We start from the raw sequence: 25,042 nt of genomic DNA, 5'->3' as shown, positions 1-25,042 counted from the left end.
AATATATATTTATAAATTCTTGTGAGAATGCTACTAGGGGAGTGATTTTGAATAAGGAAAATTGGGTTTTTTTTTTCACCAAAATGGGTGCTGCACTCACTGCAATTTATTGTCTGGAATAGCCCCAGATTGCATCTCAGAGTTTCTGGCACTCCAAAATTTTCCCTAGTAATTTTGGGTTTCAGCTTTTCTCGTTTCTCACCACTTTCATCCCTGACCCCAGGAGCAACTTGGGGACTAAAGACTGTGCACAAGGACACTAAAGTCAGTTTCTTGTCTGACAGAGAAACAAACCAAGGACAAAACAGTTTGAACTATGCTCTGACAAGAGGCCATTTAATGTCATTTTGTTTTACTGGTTGAATTGTATCTGCAGGAGCCGCACTGTTCCGCAAACTGAAGGCGTACTTGATGACCGAGGAGGAGCTGCAGGAGCACGGCTACCCAAGAAAGAACCCTGAGGCCCCTGGCAAGGCTATCATAAACAACCTCCCAAAGAAAATGACCACTGCAGACCGTGAGAACTGCTCCCCCCCCCCCAAAAAAAATAAATATTCTGTGACATATTTGTTGGAGTCTGTGCACAGAGGCGGTCATGTGTCCCAAAGACTGACTCATAAATTAGACTCGTCCCATAGCTTTCACACTAGATGTATATACTCATTTTTTGTTCTTCATTTATGTTAACATGGATTTACATTTAAAGTAGAGTCGGGGCGGGGGGGGCGACTCATTCTGTTTAACTGTAAGCTCTGTATTAATAAGGGCGTGTAAAATCCCTAACATGATGCTCAAAAATTCTTCCTGTTTGGCTTGAACATTTTCCGCAAAATACCATCTCCATGCCTCTGTTATTAAACACTAATCCTGATTCAAATCTAGAGTTTACGATTTCTTAAATGATTTTTTCCCCATTTGAAGATTTTCAACATTTTGTTTTCATTCTCCCTGAACTTACTGATGGCCTTCATGGCACATAGCTTGTGAAAAGCTGGCAGTCCTGGAAAACAGGTCTGCAGTTTAAAATTGCTCTTGTTTTACAATTAATTTGACATATACGAGGTCTATTAGAAAAGTATCCGACCTTATTATTTTTTTCAAAAACCATATGGATTTGAATCACGTGTGATTACATCAGACATGCTTGAACCCTCGTGGGCATGCGAGAGTTTTTTCACGCCTGTCGGTTACGTCATTCGCCTGTGGGCAGTCTTTGAGTGAGGAGTCGTCCACCCGCTCGTCGATTTTTTTCATTGTTTAGGAATGGCTCAGAGACTGTTGCTTTGTTTGATAAAAATTTTTTCAAAACTGTAAGGCACAACTGAGTGGACACCATTCAATAAATTCAGCTGGTTTTCGGTAAACATTTTAACGGCTGATGAGTGATTTTGGTCTGGTAGTGACGCTTTAAGGACGGTCCACGGCGCCTGACGGCGATCTGCGCTTCGAGGCGGCAGCGTCTCGCCGTTTCAAGTTGAAAACTTCCACATTTCAGGCTCTGTTGACGCAGTAAGTCGTCAGAGAACAGAGAACTTTCAGAAGAAGTCGGCATGAGGAGTTTATTCGGACATTCCATTGTTAACGGTCATTTTGTAATGAAAGAACGTGCGGGCAGAGTCGCATGTCGGGCCGGACCTGACCGCGGGGGGTCGCGGCAGGAAAAACACCTCCGTTGGAAATCTTAACGGGCAAGTTGGAACATGCCCAAGCTGTTAAACAATTTCTCAGTTACTCACTTGTTGAAAGCCATTAAAAGCCGCCTGAATTCTACAAATGGTTTTCAACACGGAGGTGTTTTTCCTGTCGCGGCGCACACAGATTTGCCGAGTCGTCACGGAAACGACTCGGCGAATTTTCGCGTACGTCTTTCATTAAAAAAATGTCCTTAAACAGTGGAATGTCCGCATAAATTCCTCATGCCGGCCTCTTCTGAATCTTCTCTGTTCTCTCACGATGTCCTGGGTGAATTAAGCCTTAAATTAGGATGTTTTCAGCTCGAAACAGGCCGACGACAGCGCCTGGAAGCGCTGCAGGACGTCCCGCTCCGTGGGAAGTCCTTACACCGACAGAAACACCCCATAATCTCTCATCAGCCGTTAAACTTTTCACAGAAAACCAGCTTAATTTCTCGAATAGTGTCCACTCGGATATTCCTCACAGGTCCAGAAAAAATTTTGATAAAGCAACGCGCGCCGTCTCAAGCAGCGTGTGAAACAAAGGAATTCAGCCGAGAGGGCGGGACCACATCTCACTCAAGGCCTGCCCACAGGGAAATGACGTCACCGACACGCGTGAAAAAACTCACGCATGCGCACGAGGGTTCAAGCATGATTGGTGTAATCGCATGTCATTCAAATCCATATAGTTAAAAAAAAATAAAAGGGTCGGTTTATTATCTAAGAGACCTCGTATAAACATCATACATACTAATGCTGAGGGTGGAATGGTACACAGAAGTCACAGTTTGGTTTACAACATGGTCTGGACATCATGGTGATGGTGTCAGTATATTCAGTGTGTTATAAGAGTAACTTGGCTCCTCTTAAGGGCAGTACATGTGTGGCATGGATGGACAAGCAAGAAGGAGATCGGGATTTACGAGTGACAATGAATGCATCAAAGAGTTTTTTGAGCAATGGTGGAGGCAAACAAAAGAGTGACTGACGAGTTTGAGTGACTTCTCACATACATTACAACTGCCAAACAATGCCATCCTTGTCTGATCCACCAGTCAGAGCTTACTGGGAACCCAAAGTTTTCCCACACCACTGATTTTAAAAAAGCAGTGGTGTCCCCTCTAGTTTCCTAAAAGAAGTTGTGCATGTGAAATTTGTTTCTGCATAACATTTTTACACTGCATGTTCTCCGTGTGCCTGCTGTCATCGAACTGTGACGTCCGTACAGTGACTGTTTGGTGCAAATACACCTACCGTTCCACCCCTAGCTAGTGTATGTACAGACGCTGCACTGACTGAAGCCTGTAAACATGACATTCAAAAACAGTGCAGTTCTAGTTTATACACTTCTATTTTAATATGTTTCAATAACAGAGGGTGCAAATCAACTGGACGTTTTCAAAGCTTTTGTTTCGACTCTGTGATATACGGAGGGTCCATTTAGCACAGCTTGTGATGTCTTCTTTTGATACAGACTCTGAAACCATGTTCGAAACAGGATTTGAAACATACATAGCCACTAATTTGTACTATCAAAAGTTTTTTGTATTGCCATTCCCAGCCACACATTCTGTCTCTTGATTTTGTCTCTTGCTTTCCCATTCTTTTGTATATTTCATCCCAAATTTGTACCCACAGTAGGCATTATGTTTCTTTCCATGGTTGCTAGCTTGCTAGCTGGGTGGAGCACACAGCAGTGAGTATATAGACAAACTGCATGTGAGTTCAACCATAGCTGTTCATAATTAACAATAATGCAATAATGTCCATCATCCACCAGCCATTCAGCAGGTGGCAGTCATGTCTTTCCATGGCTTCCTCTTGGGCATGAGACCAGAAGATCCTGGGTTCAAATCCCCACCTGACTGGAAAATCACTAAGGGCCCTTGGGCAAGGCCTTTAATCCCCTATTGCTCCCGGTGTGTAGTGAGCACCTTGTATGGCACCACCCTGACATCGGGGTGAATGTGAGGCATTATTGTAAAGCGCTTTGAGCATCTGATGCAGATGGAAAAGCGCTATATAAATGCAGTCCATTTACCATTTTCCATGGATCTGGTGTGTTAAAGTTCACCAGATGCAACATTTGCAGTACTATGATGTAGATTTATCTCTACAATATATTCTTAATAGTACTCCAAACATATATCCCAGCCTTTTGACAAGGTCATTATGTTTCTATAAGTTTATGGTTTGTTTGTCTCTCCCCCCCCATCTCAAATGTGATTTCCAGCATTCATCAAGATCTGTTGTCGCTGTGGCACAGAGTATATGGTCAACATCAGTGGCAACTGCGTTCGCAAAGAGGAATGCAACTACCACTGGGGACGAGTGCATCGACAAAAAGGTCAGTTTGTGTGCATTTTATCTAATATTAATTTTGCACATGAGTATTCTGAACGGACAGGTTTTTTTGTCCCTTGGACATTATATTATCAAATTTCACTCACTCCAGTTTTTCCACACATTTTTCTGAGCTCTTTGTGACTTTGGTCTCTGGTGTCCCCTCTGTCAGTTGCTGGGGGTTGGGAGACCAACTACAGCTGCTGCTCCGGAGCTGTGGGTTCAACAGGATGTCAAGTCTCCAAGGTATCATCCACTTACCACCAGCAGCTGTTAGTTTCTCTTCTTTATATTTTAAGAAACCATATTTCTGTCGCCACGGTAACCTTGTTGCTCTAATCTCAAATTCATACACTGGAACATTTTGTTAAAAGTAGAACAACTTTCAAACATTAAAATGATGACATGCAACAGAAGTAGTTATAGAGGAAGAAACTAGCAGTTTAAAGTCACAAACCTACTGCATTAGCAGAAAGATATAGTGCAGCAGAAAACTTAAACAATCCTTCAAATGGTGATACAAGCACCAAATTCGGCACAGATACTCCTTAAACATTACTGTTTTGAAACAACAGACTGGGGGCTTGACTTTCCAATTGGCGGCCAGGTAGGGGTCAGTTGAGGAATTACATAGGGTCAAAATTGAAAAATACTCCAATCACATTGAAAACTATACCACATTATTTGTCTGATCATAAAGATTCCAAAAAGGTATAGTTTAGACTATCTATGACTGAATGTTAATGGAGTTATGTAGTAAAAACAGTAAAGGTGCACTGTCACGTGCATGACTTTGATTCATGTACTTGCACGATCTGTGTCGTTCAGGAGAGTAAACTCGTCTTTAACAGGTGTAGACTGAATGTGAGAGGGGCGCCGGCGCGTGCAATTGCGCAAAGAAAATTTTGAAATGTTCAAAAATCCTTCACATATAAATGTCGTGCCATGTGGCGCAATCTGATTGCCAACATGACGTGCAGCTCGTCAGGCGGAGTAAAGAAGAAGTGAATAGAGCGAGTGGTTGCATCAGCAGATCGCATCAGAGTGCAGCTCGTCTGAACGATTATAACGAGATGTTACAGCCCAAAGGTGTTTGTTTTGTTTTTTCGCGACCATCGCGCGTCAACTGTTAACCTACGACACGGGGATGCGGCACACGGAGATCTAAAAATTAGGCTTCCCGTGGATGCACACCGGGTTCTGTTCTGGCGTTTTATCACTGTGAGCACATGAAAATTGTCACATTTATTTTCTTGCAAGCCTTCTCGACAGTGCCAGGACTTTCTGCAACCAGTGCGCACAGGACAGAGGGAAGTGGTTTGATCCGTCCTGTACTAACTGGCGATCGTTTCAGCATGACTTTTAGCACTCAGATGTTGGTGAATTATTCAAAGCACTCGGGTGATATTGGCTCAGTAATAATAAAAATGCCAGCGCTATTGCTGCTGCAGATCAGAGCAACAACTGCGGGCACAGCGTAAATCCCGGTGTGATTGTTCCACTGGCAGCAGCCCGAATCATCCTCGTCTGCATGTACACGATAATTGTAGGCTTTCATTTCCTCTAACGTATATGCACTCACACTGTATACCAAATAGTTGACAAGATCTGGGAAGGTAATGGCTGGGAGCGCTTCCATGTCCGTGCACCATTCTTCTTTTCCAATCGTGTATGGGTCCTGATTAGCAATTTCAGCAATTTTCTGTAAATATCTCGCTTTGCCAATTGGATTCAGTGTGTCACAATATATTGGTTTTTAACTTCTTGCTATTTTTATCTGGCTTTGACGTCAACATTATCGTGGTCATGTCACTGATCTCTATATAATAGATCTCTATATAATAGATCAGTGACAAAGAAAGTTGACTCACAACATGGCGGACTGTGGAATTGTGGGAAATCTGTGACATCATCGGAAACCCATCTATTCTCTTATTTTTTTTTCCCTGCTAAACCTTAAAGAGCATATGTCTGTGAGTAATACTTACCTTTTTATGTTAAACTGATGTGTTATGGTCTTCTGAAACAGTTGATAGATGTATTTTATAACTTAAAATGGAAGTGATGCTAACGCATTAGCATGTCTATGGCATTTTCAATGTTAAAGTTAGCATTAGAGTCAGATGCATTAAGGCCGCCTGACACGAGCATGCCTTTGACTCACGCACTTGCGCGACCTGTGTCGTGCTGGAGAGTAAACTCTACAGTCTGACCGATATGGATTTTTTTGAGGCCGATAACGATATTTGGATGAAAAAAAATGCTGATAATCGATAAATCGGCTAATTTGCCGATAGCCGATAAATCAGCCGATATTTTTTTTTTTTTTTATGAATAAAATGTGCTTTTTTTTGGACCCTTAACAAAAAAGATATGAGCTAAACGCTGAAGGTTTGTCCTCATATTAATTAACTTTATAACAGAAGAATTTTCAAATTCAAAAAATGCAAAAATGCAATTGGAGCAGTTAGGGGGCTATTCAAATGGGCCAACTAGTAAAATATCACTCCTGAAAATGATCTTTGCCATATCACGTGAGGTAAATCTGCCCTACGATTGGATTTTGGAAAACCATGTGACGGATAACCGATTCTGATTGGACACTCACATTGCGCACGTCATCACACATCTTCTATGAGGAGTACCAAGATGGCCGATGGTGGATCGAAAGTCCGCGGAGTTAACTTTTCAGCAAAAAACAAGAGTAAGTTTCTATCTCATATCATTAAAAAGTTATTTACAATTTAGTAAAGCTTGGTCCGGGTTAATGGCAAACGGCAGTAATTCCCAGAACCCTTCCGGACAACCGGTGAATCTGAATGTTTCAACCTCTTAGCAGTAAACGAAAGTTTTTCATGCTAGAAATAAGGTCTACGCAATGTGGGCTTAATAAAATGCGTGACCGATGCAGTGAAGCACATTTGACACATTACTACATAAACTGAGTTAAGCAAACTGAGTTGAACTGAAACGGGAGAAATGTGGGGTGAATGTAATCGCAAAGTTATTACAAACATCATCCTTATAAACTTACTTGTATGCTTATGTCAGCCGATCACTGCAGTGTGACTGCGAACTACGGGGGCCGGTGATGAACACATTTAAGCAGGGGTGTAAGCAGCTCTCAGTTGAATGGAGTCAGAGCTCCATCTACTGGACAAACGGTGCAAGGACATTTTACATTGCCGACACAAACATTATTTCAGTAATTGTTCTGTTTATGAGAAATTATCGGCGTTCCATCGGCAAAATTTCGGCCGATAGTGAGTACTTTGAAAAGGGCTTATATCGGCCGGCTGATATATATATATATATATATATAGTTTTTAAAAGAAGAATTTTGCAGCATGTCTGTGTCACAGAGCGACATCAGACAGAGCGAAGATGGCGAGAAAGACGGTTTGAAAAAGTCTGATAAGGACAAGAATCCGTGGAATTGTTGCTGGCTTCATGAACACACCTGAAAGATAAACGGGAAAGCGAACTGTAAGAATTTTTTTTTTCTGTCTCTCAACATTGTGCTGTTCAAACAGAATTTCGGAAAAGATTATGTGCCTTTTTTCTTTCATTAATCTAGACTTTCTTTCACTGAAAAAAAACATTGTGGCTTTGAATGAATTTAGGCTACATGAATTTACACAACAATGTAAATTAGTTTTTATTAATGTAGACTTTTCATGGGAAAAAAGACACTGTGGCTTTGAGTGGATTTACACAAGAATGTGTGGCTTTTTTACTATAAGGTATGTTATTGATAATTTACCATGATTTTTAAAATATTCTACAAGCTTTAGCTGTGATTTTTGACATGGTTTAACAGTCTTCATGAATTTAATGTAGTTTAATTGTTCTTAGTTAATGCATAATTTGGTTTACAATTAAAAGGAAAATCATACCAGGTCCTACTTCCATGTCATATTCTGTTATTTCAACATGATCATTGATGGTTCAAATGAAAGGTTGAATCTAGGATCATTTAAATAATGCACTTCTTTTGATTTTTGATTTCAGACCCCCTGAGAATTTTCCTCGGATTTCACAATTTTCATTTCACAGCCCTGATTATAACAAGAGGTTAAATCTGTTCTAAACATACTTTAACAGCTGCACAAGAAGGAAAGGGCACACAGCTTTTACCAAGCCATGACAATGTAAACATGACAAATAATTACCTTTATAGACGGCTCAAAATGCTTTCTGCAGCTTGTTCGTTGCGCGACCAAAGACCAAAAGAACCTGATTAAAATAAAACACAACAGAGAAAAAATAACTAATAATGAACATAAATAAATATAGAAGTAAATAATAATGGGTTCCTGTGAACACCTAATGACTGACACCCCCACGTCTTCCCTGTATCCTGTGAAAACACATTCTTTATATTTTATTTTAAATTATTATATGGTATGGGATTTTGCCGACTTCTGATTGGCCCATTCGCCACTTTCTGAGCTGTACCACATGCCGAGTTGGCTGCTGGTGGAGCCGAGTAGACCGCGCGTGCGAAACGTGTACACCTCGCGTGCAGCGTAGCGCTAGCTAATCAAGCAATGCCTTCTGTCGATAACGACCAATCAGATAATGCGATACAATGCCTACTTTGGTTGTCAGTTTGTTGACAAGATGGCAGGAGACAGGTTTGCGTCTGTTAGCGACGGTGATTTAAAATGAATTTTACACAAAAAAGATGCGAAGAACACCCACAGAAATACACAGTCAGCAGCCATCCTGTTTCACAAGTACGTCACTGAAAAGGGACATGCACCCAACTTTGAAACTTATGACAGACGGATGCTTGACGGAGTACTCGGTCGATTTTATGCAGAAACTAGACAGGCGAATGGCGAACTTTATAAGAAAACAAGCCTGATGACTCTTCGTCACGGACTTAACAGGCATCTCCAGTCGATTGATGGGATGTCAGTTGGTGCAGTATGACAGTAATGATAAAGAGTTGAAACTTGAGATTGATTTTTCAGTTTTAGTATGTTTGGCAAACTCCCAATTTTCTTGTTTACTATATAATAAAGCACTTATAGACTTTTGGTTTTGAGGCTGAACCCCATCCTGACCAGTAATACATATCTGAAGTTGCTTCTGGTGAGACATAATTCTGATGGTATAACCAGCATAAAATGGCTTTAGGACAGTTTATGCATAGTGATGAGCTGGCTTGTAAATGACATCAGGGGTGTTATCAGGTTACAAAAACAGTGTTTTCAGTTTTAGAAGTGTTTATTTCTTGCTAGCTTTTACATAATACATAACAAAGAGGATATATTTACACACAAACGAAACAGAGGTTTGAGCTAGCTATCAGTCTGTGATGTCACTATGCTAACATCTGCAAAATGTCTTGTAAATAAGTTCAGAGGTGTTATTAAGTTCCAAAAACAGCTTTTCAATCTTAGAAGTGTGTATTTCTATGAGCTTTTACATAATGTATATAAACACACAAAACAAAGCGGTTTTGGAGAGACCAGCCACTGACGTCACAGTGTAGCTCCTCTCTATTTGGCTGTCACCCCCACTACTCAAAAGCAAAATGGAACAGATTGAAACACAATGTGACTTTTTAACTTCTTAAAATATGTCAAGGTTAGCCATCTTTGAACTTGTCCAAGGTCTGTGTCCAAAGAATGCTTCCTGCGAATTTGAAGACTGTGGCAGTAATAGAACTGGACTTTCGCTGAGCACAGACACACGGACGCAAAGCCTTTGCAATACCCGATGGCCATATTTGATGGTCTCGGGTAAAAACAGCGCCACTGTCCCTTCAAATATCTTAATGACTCATCTTATTTATTTTATCCATCACTGCTGTACGTAAGGATGAGAAAAATCCATGTGTTGTGCTCCAGCCGTGGCGGAACTGTCATAAAACCAACTTAAAAGGCCAGAGTTGGATTGATTGAAAGTGGAGTGACCTTACTCCCAGAGCAGTGAGCTAAATTGAAATCTTATCACTATGTAACTCAATCTATGTAACTAATCCAGTCAGTTAGGTGGATGGAGCAAATAATCTCAGAAATAACCTTCAGGTTTCGACAGTCTAAAAAAAAAAAAAAAACAACTTGTTTGGAAGGTGATTTTTTTTTTCCTTTAAATACATTTGGTGGAAACCTATGTGTGACTTTGTTCCACATATGTCTGTCAGTCTGTCTTCAGCTTTTGTACCATCACATAAACAATGCTCCTATTTACCAAGAAAAGGATGAGGTTAAAGTACACTGCAAACAAAATCGTCGCTGATTTTCAAATAAGGATTTGAACTTCACGCAGCAGGACATATAGCACATCAATTAATAACTTAAAGCACTATTACAAAAGATTGGTATTACTGAACATTGTTTAATTTGTTTTTTTTTTGCAGTTTGCACGTTTGTGCAAACTGTATCAGTATTTAAATTTCAGTCCATCGCCATAGAAGTTGCTTTCACATTATATATTCGCAATTTTTCAACAAATTGGTCCTATATGTGTCAACAGAAAGATTACGCTCCCACAAACAAAATGAACCCAAGAATAACATTTTATGACAATGCAAGCCAAAATAAATCTAATAAAAGCACAAGAGAGCATCCAGGCTGAAGTGCAGCTTCTTGATGCCATTTCTGGGAGGGTTTTAAATTGTGACGAGCAGAGGATTTGATTGATGGGTTGGTGGTCCAGTCTGGTTTTGATAGAAACAGGAAACAGTTTACCACATGGAAATTAGGCATCAAATTACCGCTGTCATGGAGGGACAAATTGTTGTACAGAATGCAATAATAAGAAGAATAATAAGCATTGTGTAGGAAATAGAATAAATACAAATAGAATTTGTACTTTTTTTTGGGGGGGGGGGGGGGGGGGGGAGCTCCTTTTGGGCACATAAACAATATACATTTTGTGCCAAAACTGGGACATCAATCAAGCCAAATCCCATAGCTTTTTTTGTTGTTTGCTTGTTTGTTTTTGTAGTTTTTACAAATTTTTCAAATCTTTCTCAGTTAGTTGACATATGTGGTAACATTACAACATTTTGTGCATGGAGCTGGCTTGTCATGTTCCTTAGATGAGCATTTTCTTTTACTGTAACTTCAAATAAAATCCTGCTTGCCTAAATATTTTGGTGATTATCATAATTATAGGAGCTGAGAGAATGTCTAAATGTAATGCTATCTCATTTTCCTAAAAATGTATTCTGAGTGTTGGTACCAAGTAAATATGTCCTTTATCATTTAGTGTTTGGGAGTAATAAGCCTTAACTTTTTTGTATATCATGTCAGAAGAAATTGTTAATAAACTCCCAAAGGTCATAAAAGGTCCTTGTTTAATCCAGTTTGGGATTAAATAATTGTATTGCCTTCAAACTGGTGCTTAAAAACTAAATCAGAATTTTAAAAAAGCATATTCCCATATATATATTTTTTAACACTTAAATAAAATTCCTGACTGTGCATTTTGTATTTGTACAGCAACATGTTCAAGATGGACGTAAAGAGTGGCTAGATGGCTATGTCTCCACGTTCAGTAAACCTCCATCACCTGATGGTAACGGAGGAGTGTTTGCTTTGGACTGCGAGATGGTGAGTCACTTTTCAAAAATGTGTTCATGTCCCTTGTTGTCCTCAGACAGCAGTTTAAAAACCAACAAAGATGGTGTCAACAAAAGTAGAAGTAATAGAAGTAATATTACAGTGTATGTTTGTGCACGAGTGAACTGTATCCTTTGAGTCAATATTAGTTGTGAGCCACTTTGGTGACAGTTTTCATCTTCTTTTTCCTCCCTTTCATCTTTGGAAACAGTGTTACACAAAACAAGGCCTGGAACTGACGAGAGTGACCGTCATCGACTCTGAGCTGAAAGTGATCTATGACACGTTTGTCAAACCAGACAGCAAAGTGGTCGATTACAACACGCGGTGAGTCCACACTATGGTAGCCTGACTGCAGGAGATGTCTGTTCTTAGACAAACGGATCATTGTTTTATGAGAATCTGCTGATTGTAATACATTTTACAGGATTTAAATGTTTGCAGAGGTTGTGTGCACTGAAGATTATGCAGGAAAACTGCACAATCAGGCTACCTGATGAGACAGACCAGAATTTTACAAGCTGCCATGCATAGCCTTGCAGGGGATTGTGGGTCAGTGTAGTTATGTGGCAGCTGCTGTACCTGCCAGTGTGTAGTGCTGCAATGTCTCAACGCGTCAATGCATTAATTTGCTCAGCACATGATGTATCGAGTGTCTGGATTTGCCGCGTCATGGTAGGTGCACCGTATAATTTCCTGCTTTTTTTGTCCTTTGCCAGTCACACCTATGATTATGTGGGAACATCAGCAACAACATTTTGGACATGTGGCGCATTTCTCTGTGTGTGATCCAGCGCTCAGGTACTTAGTGATGAGGATCTCAGCAGCTTAAAAAGGTCAAGGGGATGTCCATGTTTCAATTGGCTGGAGCAGATAGGTGGTTCCTTTTGAGAGGTGAACGTGGGCTGGATGTCTACTTTAGTGAACCCATTGCAATTCCATAGTGTGTGGTGGATGCAGCAACATGGGACACCTTTGCATGCTTCCAGACCTGACTTGACCTGACATATGACTCTTTGTATAGTCCAAAGCCACATCTTTGAATCAGCAGCATGGTGGCTTAGTGGTTAGTGCTGATGTCTCACAGCAAGAGGGATGTGGCATCGCTTCCTGCCCTTTCTGTGTGGAGTTTGCATGTTGTCTGCGTGGGTTTCTTTCCATAATCAAAAACATGCTGTGGAACATTTACCAGGCACAACAGATGGAAATTAGCCGATGGTTATATTCTGGCTTGTTTACTTCACTGTACGGTGATGGACTTGCACTGTCCCTTCACAGATAAGTGAATAAGGCTTTACAGTGTCAAATAACACTCTGTAGAAGAAGATACTGGTTGAAAAGTAAGTAAGTACATTTTATTTATATAGCACCTTTCACAGACAAGAGCCACAATCAATCCTCTTAATCTCAGATGGCTTAAAGGAGCAGTAAAGCTGGATGTCATCCACAAATAACTGGTAAGAGACATCAGTAAATCTTTGAATGATTGTACCTAAAGGGATCAAGTACAATAAAAACAAAATGGGGCCCAATACAGAACCCTGAGGGACTCCACATAATAGGTCCGCAGACTCTGACCTTATCTGGTTAGCAAAAATGCTAAAGCTGCGCCCAGACAGATATGAAAAAAAACACAGAAGAACTGACCCCGACAGTCCGACATGATCCCTCAGTCTATTCAGCAGGACCTGGTGGTCAACAGTATCAAAGGCAGAGGACAAATCCAAAAGAACCAACACGGTGGATTTCCCAGCATCAGCAGACATCATAATGTCGCTGGACACTTTCTAAAGAGCCGTTTCCGTAGAGTGTTGTCTACGAAAACCGGACTGAAACCTGTCATGAATGTTATTCTGATCCAGGAAGAGTGTCAGTTGGTCTGAAACCACCCTCTTGAGGATCTTAGACAGGAATGGGAGCTTAGAAATAGGTCTAAAACTACTTAGCTCTATTTGATTTAAACCTGTTTTTTTCAGTAGAGGCAACACTATGGCATGCTTAAAAGCACTGGGAAACACACCGGTGGACAAAGAAAGATTTACCATTCTAGTAACGCACGGACCAATTACCTCAAATACTTTAATAAAGAGCCTGTAGGGAAGGATGTCCAATGAGCAAGAGGAAGATTTCATCTTCATCACCAATGCCGAAATATCAGCAAGTGTCACAGCCTTAAATGAAGACCAAATGCTGGGAGCAGGCTCAATAACAGTAGAAGTACCACACAGGGAGGGTGGAATTTTATCCTTAATCAACTTGATTTTGTCAGTGAAAAAAATCAAAAAAGCATTGCTGTCAGCTTCAGAAAACACAGGAGTAACTGAAGCAGCAGGACATACAAGAGAGTTGAAAAGAGACAAAGATATGGAATAATGAACCTTCTTTCATGTTTATCTCACATACTGGACAGTGAGAAAAATAAGTATTTGAACACCCTGCAGTTTGCAAGTTCTCCCACTTAGAAATCATGGAGGGGTCTGAAATTTTCATCTTAGGTGCATGTCCACTGTGAGAGACATAATCTTAAAAAAAAAAACCAAAAATCAGGAAATCACAATGTATGATTTTTTTTAAATAATTTATTTGTATGTTACTGCTGCAAATAAGTATTTGAACACCTACCAACCAGCAAGAATTCTGGCTCACACAGTCCTGTTAATTTTTCTTTAAGAAGCCCTCTTATTCTGCACTCTTTACCTGTATTAATTGCACCTGTTTGAACTTGTTACCTGTATAAAAGACACCTGTTCACACACTCAATCAATCACACTCCAGCCTGTCCACCATAGCCAAGACCAAAGAGCTGTCTAAGGACACCAGGGACAAAACTGTAGACCTGCACAAGGCTGGGATGGGCTACAGGACAACAGGCAAGCAGCTTGGTAGAAGACAACAACTGTTATGATTATTTATTAGAAAGTGGAAGAAACACAAGATGACTGTCAATCTGGGTCTAGGATTCCATGCAAGATCTCACTTTGTGGGGTAAGGATGATTCTGAGAAAGCTCAGAACTACACAGGAGGACCTGGTCAATGACCTGAAGAGAGCTGGGACCACAGTCACAAAGATTACATTAGTAACACATGATGCTGTCATAGTTTAAAATCCTGCAGGGCAGCAAGGTCCCCCTGCTCAAGCCAGCACATGTCCAGGCCCATTTGATGTTCACCAGTGACCATCTGGATGATCCAGAGGAGGCATGGGAGAAGGTCATGTGGTCAGATGAGACCAGAATAGAGCTTTTTGGAATCAACTCCACTTACCATGTTTGGAGGATAAGAACAACCCCAAGAAAACCATCCCAACCGTGAAGCATGGGGGTGGAAACATCATACTCTGGGGGTGCTCTTCTGCAAAGGGGACAGGACGACTGCACCGTATTGAAGGGAGGATGGCCAGTCTCCAGACCTGAACTCAATAGAAAATCTTTGCAGGGAGCTGAAACTCCAAACCTGAAAGATTTGTAGAAGATCTGTATGGAGGAGTGGACCAAAATCCCTGCTGCAGTGTGTGGAAAAACTACAGGAAACGTTTGACCTCTGTAATTGCAAACAAAGGCTACTGTACCAAATATCAACATTGATTTTCACAGGTGTTCAAATACTTATTTGCAGCAGTAACATACAAATAAATTATTAAAAAAAATCATACATTGTGATTTCCGGATTTTTTTTTTTTTTTTTTTTTTTTTTAGATTATGTCTCTCACAGTGGACATGTATCTAAGATGAAAAATTCAGACCCCTCCATGATTTCTAAGTGGGACAACTTGCAAAAGCGCAGGGTGTTCAAATCCTTTTTTTCCTCACTGTATATTGGAATCCTTGTCAAAGCCGATTGTTAGATTTCAAGTTAAAAAGCCCACCCTCGCCAGACTTCTCTCATTTCCTCACCCATCACCAGCATTAAATGCCAACCCTGCCACCTGCAGGACACATTTATGGGAGTGCAGCCATTTAACATTCTCAGAATTCCACTTATGTGCATTGAAAATGGTGTTGAGTTGTAGTAAAACAAGGAGCAGAAGCTGTTTTACTCATAGCTCTTGACGACTTCTTAATCTGATTTGCAGATTTTCAGGCGTGACAGAGGAGGACTTGGAGAACACCACAATCACTCTGAGAGATGTTCAGGCAGTGCTGCTTAGTTTGTTCAGTGATGAGTCCATCCTGATAGGACACAGCCTTGAGAGTGACTTCCTGGCTCTGAAGGTACTGCAGCAAATGTGTCCTTTGTTTTTCTTTGTGACACTTTGTGATTATTTGGATAGTTTTGCTCTTCGGGACTATAGCACGTGTGATGTGCATGCAGTTATCACATCTGTTGTCAGATTTTCATGAAATAGTATAGATAAATTTTAATTTCATAATTCATTGGAGATGTAAATAAAAAATCCTGGAATGATTAGTTTTATACACAAAAATATTTCTGTCTCCATAAACTGACTTTGCTTTAAATTGTCTTTTAGCTTGTGACTTAGCAAGGTGGATTAGTGGTTAGCACTGTTGCTTCACAGCAAGAAGGTCACGGGATCGATTCCCACCTGTGGTCTTTCTGTGTGAAGTTTGCATGTTCTCCCCATGTTTGTGTGGGTTTCCTCCTGGTGCTCTGGTTTCCTCCCACATCTCAAGATATGCAGGTTAGGTGGATTGGAAACTTTATATCTGACCAGGTGTCCCTTGCAAAAGAGATCTCAGTGGGACTAACCTGCTTAAATAAAGATTAAATAAATGAAATTAACAGCAGTTAAAGTTAATCACTGCACAGAAGTCAGCTAACGTCTTGCGAACTGACATCAGCTTTGACACAGTGTTACTTTTTCATGGATGTTTTTCTGGATGCAGTGAATGTTTTACATCCACAGAAGACTCTGCACATAACAAACTGAAACAGTCATATGATTACTACAGATGTGAAATCTGTTAAATGACATTGCATATTATTTAATGCCCCAGTTAGCAACACAACATTAAAGTAATCATGATTGTAAGTCTATCCACGCACATGTTGTAATAATTAGTGGTTTCTGATGTATTTTATTGCTAATTATCCTTCTCTCTGTGAGTCATCAGGTGCGTTTCCGGAAAGCATCTTACTTGACGTTTCTGACGTTGTGTGGGGATGGGTATTGATAAGATTTTATTGATATTGATTCCGCTTATCAACCCAATTCCCTATCAATTCCGTTATCGATACCTCTTGTGAATTTTCTGTGTACTAAAAGTAGGCCAGCCAGGCCTGGCTTGGCTGGCCAGGCTCGCAGGGTGGCTGTGCGCTCCCTTAGAGATAGGGTGAGGAGCTCGGTCACTTGGGAGGAGCTCGGAGTCGAGTCACTGCTCCTCCACATGGAAAGGAGTCAGTTGAGGTGGCTCGGGCATCTTTTCCGGATGCCCCCTGGACGCCTCGCTGGAGAGGTGTTCCGGGCACGTCCCATTGGGAGGAGGCCCCGGGGAAGACCCAGGACACGCTGGAGGGACTACATCTGTCGGCTGGCTTGGGAACGCCTTGGGGTTACCCCGGAGGAGCTGGGGGAGGTGTGTGTGGATCGGGAGGTCTGGGCGGCTTTGCTTGAGCTGCTGCCCCTGTGACCCGACTCCGGATAAAGCGGAAGTAAATGGATGGATGGATAAAAGTAGGCTTTACAGTTTTTCTATGTCAACAACATTGTATTGAGTCTTAAAGTAAATAAATATGAAATTGGTCACTGGATCCTTAAATTCTGGACATAATAAACTCTCATTGGTGGGTCCTTGATCTCTGGACATAAATAGAAATAAACAAAATCTATAGTTTTTGTCAAAAGCATTTCCTTTCAGACATTATTGGCATGAATATCACTCCATACCGCTGAGCTGAGCTCTTGCAGCTGGCTGTGCTGCACGTCAGCATCATTGTAATTCATAAAGAACGCAGGACGTCTCGTTTTGGGAGGATAAAAACATTTTAGTCAATTGTAGTTTCTTGTCTGTATTACGTTTGGAAAGAGGTGTCATTTTATTTAAAGCGGCAGTTCACTTTGAAGTTATTATTTCCGACCAGACTCAAACGTGACTTGACAGAGAGCCACAGAGCGTTTGGAACTGTGCGAATGGAACGGAGTACTATTCTCGTTTCTTGACTGCAACAAGACAAGAGTCCCAGTTAGTGACTTGAATCCACACAAAAGTGGCTCACCATTGACATATTTTAATGGCTTTGAGAGGGGATAAGACGCGGACTTGCCGCTTCTGAAGAGCAGCGAATCAAAAAATCAACGAAGCAGCAGATCGAGGCACTGCTTCATTGTTTCAAGCTTCAAAGCAAAGTCGTGCTGCAGAAGCAGTTGATTACAGACCCGCTGCAGGTCTGTAATCATTGTAGAGAAATGATAATTTTCCAGACAAACACCCTCAAAAACAACGGCTGCTTTGAAGGACCAATAAGGGAATTGGTAAGCAAAAAGGCTGTTGATGTCGGTGGATCAAATCATTTCTTACGGATACCCAAAAAGAACCAGTTCTCGATACCCAACCCTACTAATGTGTGCTGACTCTGCTGTCTGTCACAGGACAGTATTTTACTGCTTGCATGAACATGCATGTGGAACGTCTCCACGACGCTGTTTTTACATGCAGATGTATCTTACATTGGAACAAGTCAGAATACGTTATTTTCAGGAGATCAGAATCAGAAGAATCAGAATCAGAATTTCTTTATTGTCCCGTAAAGGGAAATTAATGTTGCAGCAGGAGCACACAAAGGACAAGATACACAAAGATAACAATATCAACAGTGAAAATAAGACCCAATTAAAAGTCTAAAATCAAACAAGGAAGGAAACAAAGGAATAAACTTAATAATAACAACTAACTAAGTAACCTTTATCTCTAAACTTAGTAATAAAAGTAAAACTTAATAAAACTTAATAATAATAATAATAATAATAATAATAGTAATAATAATAAAATAAAATAAAAACAATACCCATACAATGTCAAATATTCAATCCAGAGTCCATGCCAAAAACAAAAAGTATTGCAAAATGCAATATGTGGATGTGCAAATAAGCAATAGTAGATAATAATAGGAGATAATGGACTTTCTATATAATATGCAAGAATCATGACAGAACTTTGTGAAGAGCTGACGGCACAGATGCCGTGGGAGAATGTCAAAATAGCAGAGATGATCGAAGAGAGGGAGCCGCTTTTGGAAGTGGCCAAGAGAGTCCAGCAGCTATGGCTAATGGGGAGTGGACTGGATAAACCTGTCCGCACCAGCTGGGATTATACTTTTTCTCCTTCTTCTTCTGAATCAGGACCACAATGGGAAAACGGCTCATGCTGGTGGCCGTGGTCAGCCCCCATGCACAGAGGTGGGCTTAACCACAGTGGAACCATGGAAGACGTCTATCCACGGGAGGATGATGTGGACCTAGACATAGTTGTCTGGCTGGCGATCTCACACCATCCATGCACAAAAGTGCCAGTCAAAACCTCTTTGATGGCTTGGACATTATTGTCCAGCTAGTGATCGTGCGCCATCCATGTGTGACTGTGCCAGTCGGGACCTCCTTGATGGAATGGACCTGGATATTATTCTCTGGCTGGCAGTTTAATTACATTTAATTCAGTCTTTATTTAACCAGGTTAGTCCCATTGAGTTCAAGATCTCTTTTACAAGGGAGACCTGGACAATTATAAAGTTTCCAGTTCACCTAACCTGCATGTCTTTACATGTGGGAGGAAGTCAGAGTACCCGGAGGAAACCCACACAAACATGGGGAGAGCATGCAAAGCCACACAGAAAGGCCACAGGTGGGAATTGATCCCATGACCTTCTTGCTGTGAAGCAACAGTGCTAACCACTAAGCCCACCATGCTGCACGTGATCCATGCATGAGGGCGTCTTTGATAGTGTGGACTTCACATATTTAATTTTGGAAATCATTCTACAAGTGGGTGACTGCCCTGTTCAGTTTTTTTTTCTCTTTTGTATTTAATTCTCCTCAGTGGAGCTGATGGGCTTCCTTAATTTTACTTTGAGAGAGTCTGTCGGATTTTGGATCTTGGTGTGTGTGTGTGTGTGTGTGTGTGTGTGTGTGTGTGTGTGTGTGTGTGTGTGTGTGTGTGTGTGTGTGTGTGTGTGTGTGTGTGGGTGGGTGGGTGGGTGGGTGGGTGGGTGGGTGGGGTCTCTGTACCGGAGCAGCATGCTGTGGTAACCCCGTTGTAGCTCCCACTGTGAACGTGCATGTGGAACTCTGCTGTGTTTCAGGCTGTCTGATGACACAGATGTATTTCGTAGATTTTTCACAGTTACATGGATGACAACACTTATAAGTGTGCACAAAGCTGAGCCTCTAGCAGACTGTTTTTAACAGGCTGCATTTATGGATGCATATGCACACTCACTGTGTTGTCACAGAGGAGAGTGGCTGCTGCTTTTACTGAGACTGCATCAAAATGAACAGTTATCACATAAAACGAGTCATCATAACACAACATCACACTTATGTAAACTTTGCAATTAATCTGCGGCTCTGTTCTTAACATTAACAGCTACATTCCGTTCAAGCGGTGATGGGATGTTTTCTCCAAAGCTCATTAAATGCTGTCGGAAACACTTGGGAAAATGAGTACTCACAAGTACTTTGTTGTTGGCAGTCTCCGTAGCTGTTTGTTGTGAATGGTGCATACTTTGAGACGGGTTATGGAAGTGCACAAAGTAATCCCGGTGTATCATCAGATGGTCACTAACAGCCTAAATCTAAGTTGTTCTTATTTCTGTGTGACGTCCTTTAAAAATCCATCCATTTATTTCATTCTGCTTGTGATGTGTAGTAAAAATCCAGAGTTCTCATGGTAATTTGTTTCATGCTGCAGCTTTGGCTGCATGGTGGGTTTGTGTTGTTGAACCTGGGCTGATATAAAGATGCTCTTCTTTTGCTTTCTGCCTGTTGCTTCCAGTTAATCCACAGTTCAGTCGTAGACACAGCCATCGTGTTCCCTCACCGCCTTGGCTTACCCTACAAACGTGCCTTGAAGAACCTGATGGCCGACCACCTCAAACGTATCATCCAGGACAACGGTGAGAAGACACACAGATTTGGCAGCACTGTGTTTTCAGTTTATACGAGGTCTGTTAGAAAAGTATCGGACCTTTTTATTTTTTGCAAAAACCTGATGGATTTGAATCACGTGTGCTTGCATGACCAAACCTTGAACCTTCGTGCGCATGCGTGAACTTTTTCACGCCTGTCGATTGCATCATTTTCTGGTAAGCAGCCTTTGTGTGAGGATGTGTAGTGCTCTCTGCGGATTTTCATTACAAGGAAAAAGACGGAATGACTGGAGCAGCGCTACTGCATCAGATTTTGCCAGAAACTGGGCAACAGCCAGGTGGAAACCATTTGGATGATTCAGACGGCTTTCGGTGATTTTTCAGTCGTGTGACTATCCGAGAAATTATGGAAGAGGTGGGCATGTCACAGCATGTCCTGTGAGACTTCAACACGGAGGTGCTTTTGCTCCGCCGTCAGCAGCAGCATGAATTTCACTGCCACTCTTTTCATGGCCAAATCTTCTGTCACAGTGGAATATGCTGAAAAAGTGCTGATGTCCACCTCTTCCGCAATTTCCCGGATAGTCACACGATGGTCCCGCATCACCACAGCGTTCACTTTGGAAATGATCTGGTCATTTCAGCATGTTGATGGCCGACCGGAGCGTGGCTCGCTCTCCACCGTTGTGCGGACGTCTTTAAACCGGTTGTAGCGCTCCTTAATCTCTGTGATGTCCATAGGATCGTCACCGAAAGCCGTCTGAATCTTCCGAATGGTTTCCACCTGGCTGTCGCCCAGTTTCTGGCAAAATGTGATGCAGTCGTTCTGCCATTTTCCTTGTAATGAAAATCCGCCAAGAGCACAACACCAGAAAGGCGTGAAAAAGTTCACGCATGTGCACGAAGGTTCAAGGTTTGCTCATGCAAGCACACGTGATTCAAATCCATCAGGTTTTTGCAAAATATAAAAAGGTCTGATAATTTTCTAACAGACCTCGTATTCAGGTGTTTCAGTCAAACATTGTTGCTCCTTCTTTTGAATTTTAACCAAGTGACAACTAATGGCCCAGTCACACGGCAACTTAACGAAGGGTGACGAAGCCCTGACGAAACAAGAAATCTAGACTTTCGTGTTTCGTCAAGATCGTGAGCTTCAGTTTTGTTAATTTCCTCTTTCATCCCTTTTGCGCTCTTGCTTCGCAGACTGTTCGGTGATAAAAGCTCTTTCGTCCACCTTTTCTCAACGAATTGTGACGTTTTTTACTTTTTCCCTTCGTTCAGGAATCGATGTGTGTCGTGTGACTGGGCCATTAGATTACCATTTTTCTGCAAAAAGATGAGGAAACACTGAAAGCTTATCACCAGCAGGGGTCACTCAACAGCCGAATCTACTGCAGTGATTTCTGATTTTATGTTATGTGTGGCAGCTCAGCCTCAGCTCAGTTTGCTGTATATCAAGTTACAAAGTTGTGACTACAAAGTGTTTTTAATGGAGAGAAACTGTTTAGCAGTTTGGCGCAATGTTATTTATTCCCTGTCTTCCACTGATCCTCTCTGGTCTGTTTCCAGTGGAGGGCCACGACTCAAGCGAAGATGCCTCTGCCTGCATGGAGCTGATGATTTGGAAACTCAAAGAGGATGCAAAGGTCAAAAGATGACCTCTGACCCCTCTATTCCACTGCCTTCACTGTTGCAGGAGGAAGGAAACATGTCCACTAAATGATCCTTGCACTATTGAACGCTCTAATGATACAGGGCCCAAGTTTAAGTACCTCATTTGTGTTCTAAACCTTCACTTACAATAAGTAATAAGTTACTTCTTCTTAGTTAAAGTGCAGTGATGTCTGCTTCTGTTGGATACTGCGACATAAACACACTTGTGTTTTTGTTGTTGCACATTTGTCCTCACTGCTACCATGTTTACATGGTGCATCAGATAAACTTAATTTTATCATCGCTCTCTCTGAATAATCCTTTAACACTTGATGAAAATACAGCAAAAATATAATGTTGCTACCTGTTTGAAGCAGTAGATCAGATATAATCACTGTATTTTATAGTGTCTGTCTCCTTTTCATGTGCAAACATGAAACATAAAGAATAAGGCGAGAGTCACTGTGGGAACGGGTATGACACCGTTATTGCTCCATAATGATGGTTTGGCTCCTCGAGTGACAGTTGATTCTGGGTTATTATATGCAGACAGTTATCATTTAGTTATCAGCTAACCTGTGCTGTTTATTCCAGGATGTATAAATGACTGAAAATGTAAGAGTTTTGTAAATATGCTGCAAGCTGCTTCATTTTGTATGCGTTCATTTTCTTTTTTATTATTATTATTAAAATGTATGTTTCCAAAAAGATGCTCCTCTGCCTTTGGAATTGAACAATTGTTGCACAAATACTTTCTGACAGTGTGACAGCTTTTTCTAAGTGCAGCACCGGGCCTCTTGTAGCCTGTCCGTGCGTGCAGAGTGTACATGGTCTTAACAGCAGGTGCAGAAGCTGCACGTCTCCTTTCTTCAGCAGATGTGTACATTGGGAGGGGGCTAAAAATGGGAGTGAAATGCTAAACTGAGAGGCCCATCTTTTCTTCAGTGCGTTTGCCTATTAAGCTCCTATGGTCACATGTCAGTATACATTTCCCCAGGCCACAGACCCCAGGTATTAAAAGACCCAGTTAGCTGGGATCAATACCTACATAATGTTCCAGTGACAGGGAGGGGGGCTTCCTAGTGTTTATTGAGTATTGCAGAGATTTGAACATGTGGAGAAAAGCAGCTTAAAGGGGTCGTCTTCATTATCAAATTCGATCAGTGCCTCCCTTTATCTTCCCTTGATCACCTTTCACTAGTGGGGGTCGCGAGGGGGAAGTGAAGGGCTGCAAGCTGGCCGCATGCTGAGAGACAGCGAGCTGCTTTATCTCTGCTAGAGGAAGAAAAAACTTTGTTAAACACAAAATGCATGGATGGATGGATGCATTATGGCTGCATGTCAATTAAGCATACCAGCCCTGGAGGGGTATTCGACCGTAAAATGTTTTGCAAAACAGCAAATGATGAATTTGTGCTCATGAAGGAAAACAGGAAGAGCAAAAGCCATAAATACAACACTGTTGTAGCAATGGAAGTTTCAGAAACATTTGAAACAGTCACTGTGTTTGAGCTTTTATCCAGCACAAAAGCGACCAAATATTGTCTTAAAGTAATGTGGTCAGGTGTCCATGAAATTGAGTTTTAAAAAAATACAAAATACTTCATCTTATTGCTCCACTGTTTGACCTCAGGGAGCTTTGGTGGCTGCTGTGCACTGCTGCACTCCGATAGGTTGTTGCAGATCCGCTAATTTGCCAGAAAAGCTCTGAGTTCAATTCACTTTCTCAGTAGCAGCGCTGTGTGATCAGTGCATTCCAGCTTAAAGGGGACAATAGATGACCCTCTGATTGGCTGATTTCATGTTAGAACATAAATTCAACCCCTTTGAGCCAAGCTGCCTATTTGCACTCAGATTGTGCACTTTGTAGCACAAAGGAGATTGACATAGAGATGGGAAATGAGAACTGATACATGTTTCAGTGCATTGGAATTGCATAACAAACTCCTCTTGTCAGTGTTCAAAATTTATAAGTCAAATACTTTGGCACTAATATGGATTAAACATGGTGTAATGGTTGTGTGTTAGTCAAGGATAAAAAATCAGAAGCTAATTTATTGGCAAGTAAGTTCGCACATAAATGGAATTTGATCTGGTTTTATTGGTGCATAAACAATAGGAAGAGGATAAAACACCTCTGTAAGAAGTAAAAAAAAAGTCAAATAGACAAAACTAGCTGTAATGGAATGGGACAGTGCAAGGACAGGTGACTGGAGTACAGATGTACAGTACCTTTCAGTGCAGGGATGACCGATCTGAGATTTATGGTAGTGGGGGAGGGATGCAGAGTCAGTGGGGGTCTCTGACATTATTTATGAGGCCAGCTGCGGATGGAAAGAAGCTGTTTTTATGTCTTGAGGTTTTGGTCCTGATGGACCTCATCCTCCTGCCAGAGGGGAGGGTGACAAAAAGTTTGTGCCAAGTGTGGGAGGGCGCAACCACTATTTTGAAAGCAGTTCAATTTTGGACAGAATTTGTGACAGTGTCAAACATGTAAGGCACAGGTGTCACACTGTGTGCTCGTCTAGTTCACCTTATTAAATAAATAAATTTGTTAATTAGCAAAATATATAGTAAACTTAATTGTTTTAACTGCTGATTTATCAGGTCGGCTCCAAAACTGAATAAAATGTAAGAACAGGCCAAAAGTTTTTAAGATTCATGAAAATCTGTTTTGTCATTCACCTTGTAATTTAACAATGTTTTACAAGCTCAACCTGTATTTGCAGATTTTCACTGTCTGAAAGTTT

General features: G+C 41.3%; 1 protein-coding gene across 1 annotated transcript in view; it reads left to right on the top strand.

The window, feature by feature from the left end:
• Positions 1-23,577, top strand: part of rexo1 (REX1, RNA exonuclease 1 homolog) — a 38,960-nt gene extending 15,383 nt beyond the window's left edge. The window contains exons 9-16 of the mRNA XM_034180144.1: positions 377-517; positions 3,910-4,023; positions 4,192-4,265; positions 11,480-11,590; positions 11,811-11,926; positions 15,673-15,811; positions 20,546-20,666; positions 22,209-23,577. Of these exons, the coding sequence (XP_034036035.1) occupies positions 377-517; positions 3,910-4,023; positions 4,192-4,265; positions 11,480-11,590; positions 11,811-11,926; positions 15,673-15,811; positions 20,546-20,666; positions 22,209-22,297 (905 nt within the window). The 3' untranslated portion in view covers positions 22,298-23,577. The remainder of the gene's footprint in view (positions 1-376; positions 518-3,909; positions 4,024-4,191; positions 4,266-11,479; positions 11,591-11,810; positions 11,927-15,672; positions 15,812-20,545; positions 20,667-22,208) is intronic.
• The last annotated feature ends 1,465 nt before the right edge of the window (positions 23,578-25,042 follow it).

Source organism: Thalassophryne amazonica, chromosome 10 (assembly GCF_902500255.1).
Source record: "Thalassophryne amazonica chromosome 10, fThaAma1.1, whole genome shotgun sequence".
In the NCBI taxonomy this organism is placed as follows: domain Eukaryota; kingdom Metazoa; phylum Chordata; class Actinopteri; order Batrachoidiformes; family Batrachoididae; genus Thalassophryne; species Thalassophryne amazonica.
Note: the sequence above shows the minus strand (reverse complement) of the source record. Positions and strands in the feature narration are given on the sequence as shown.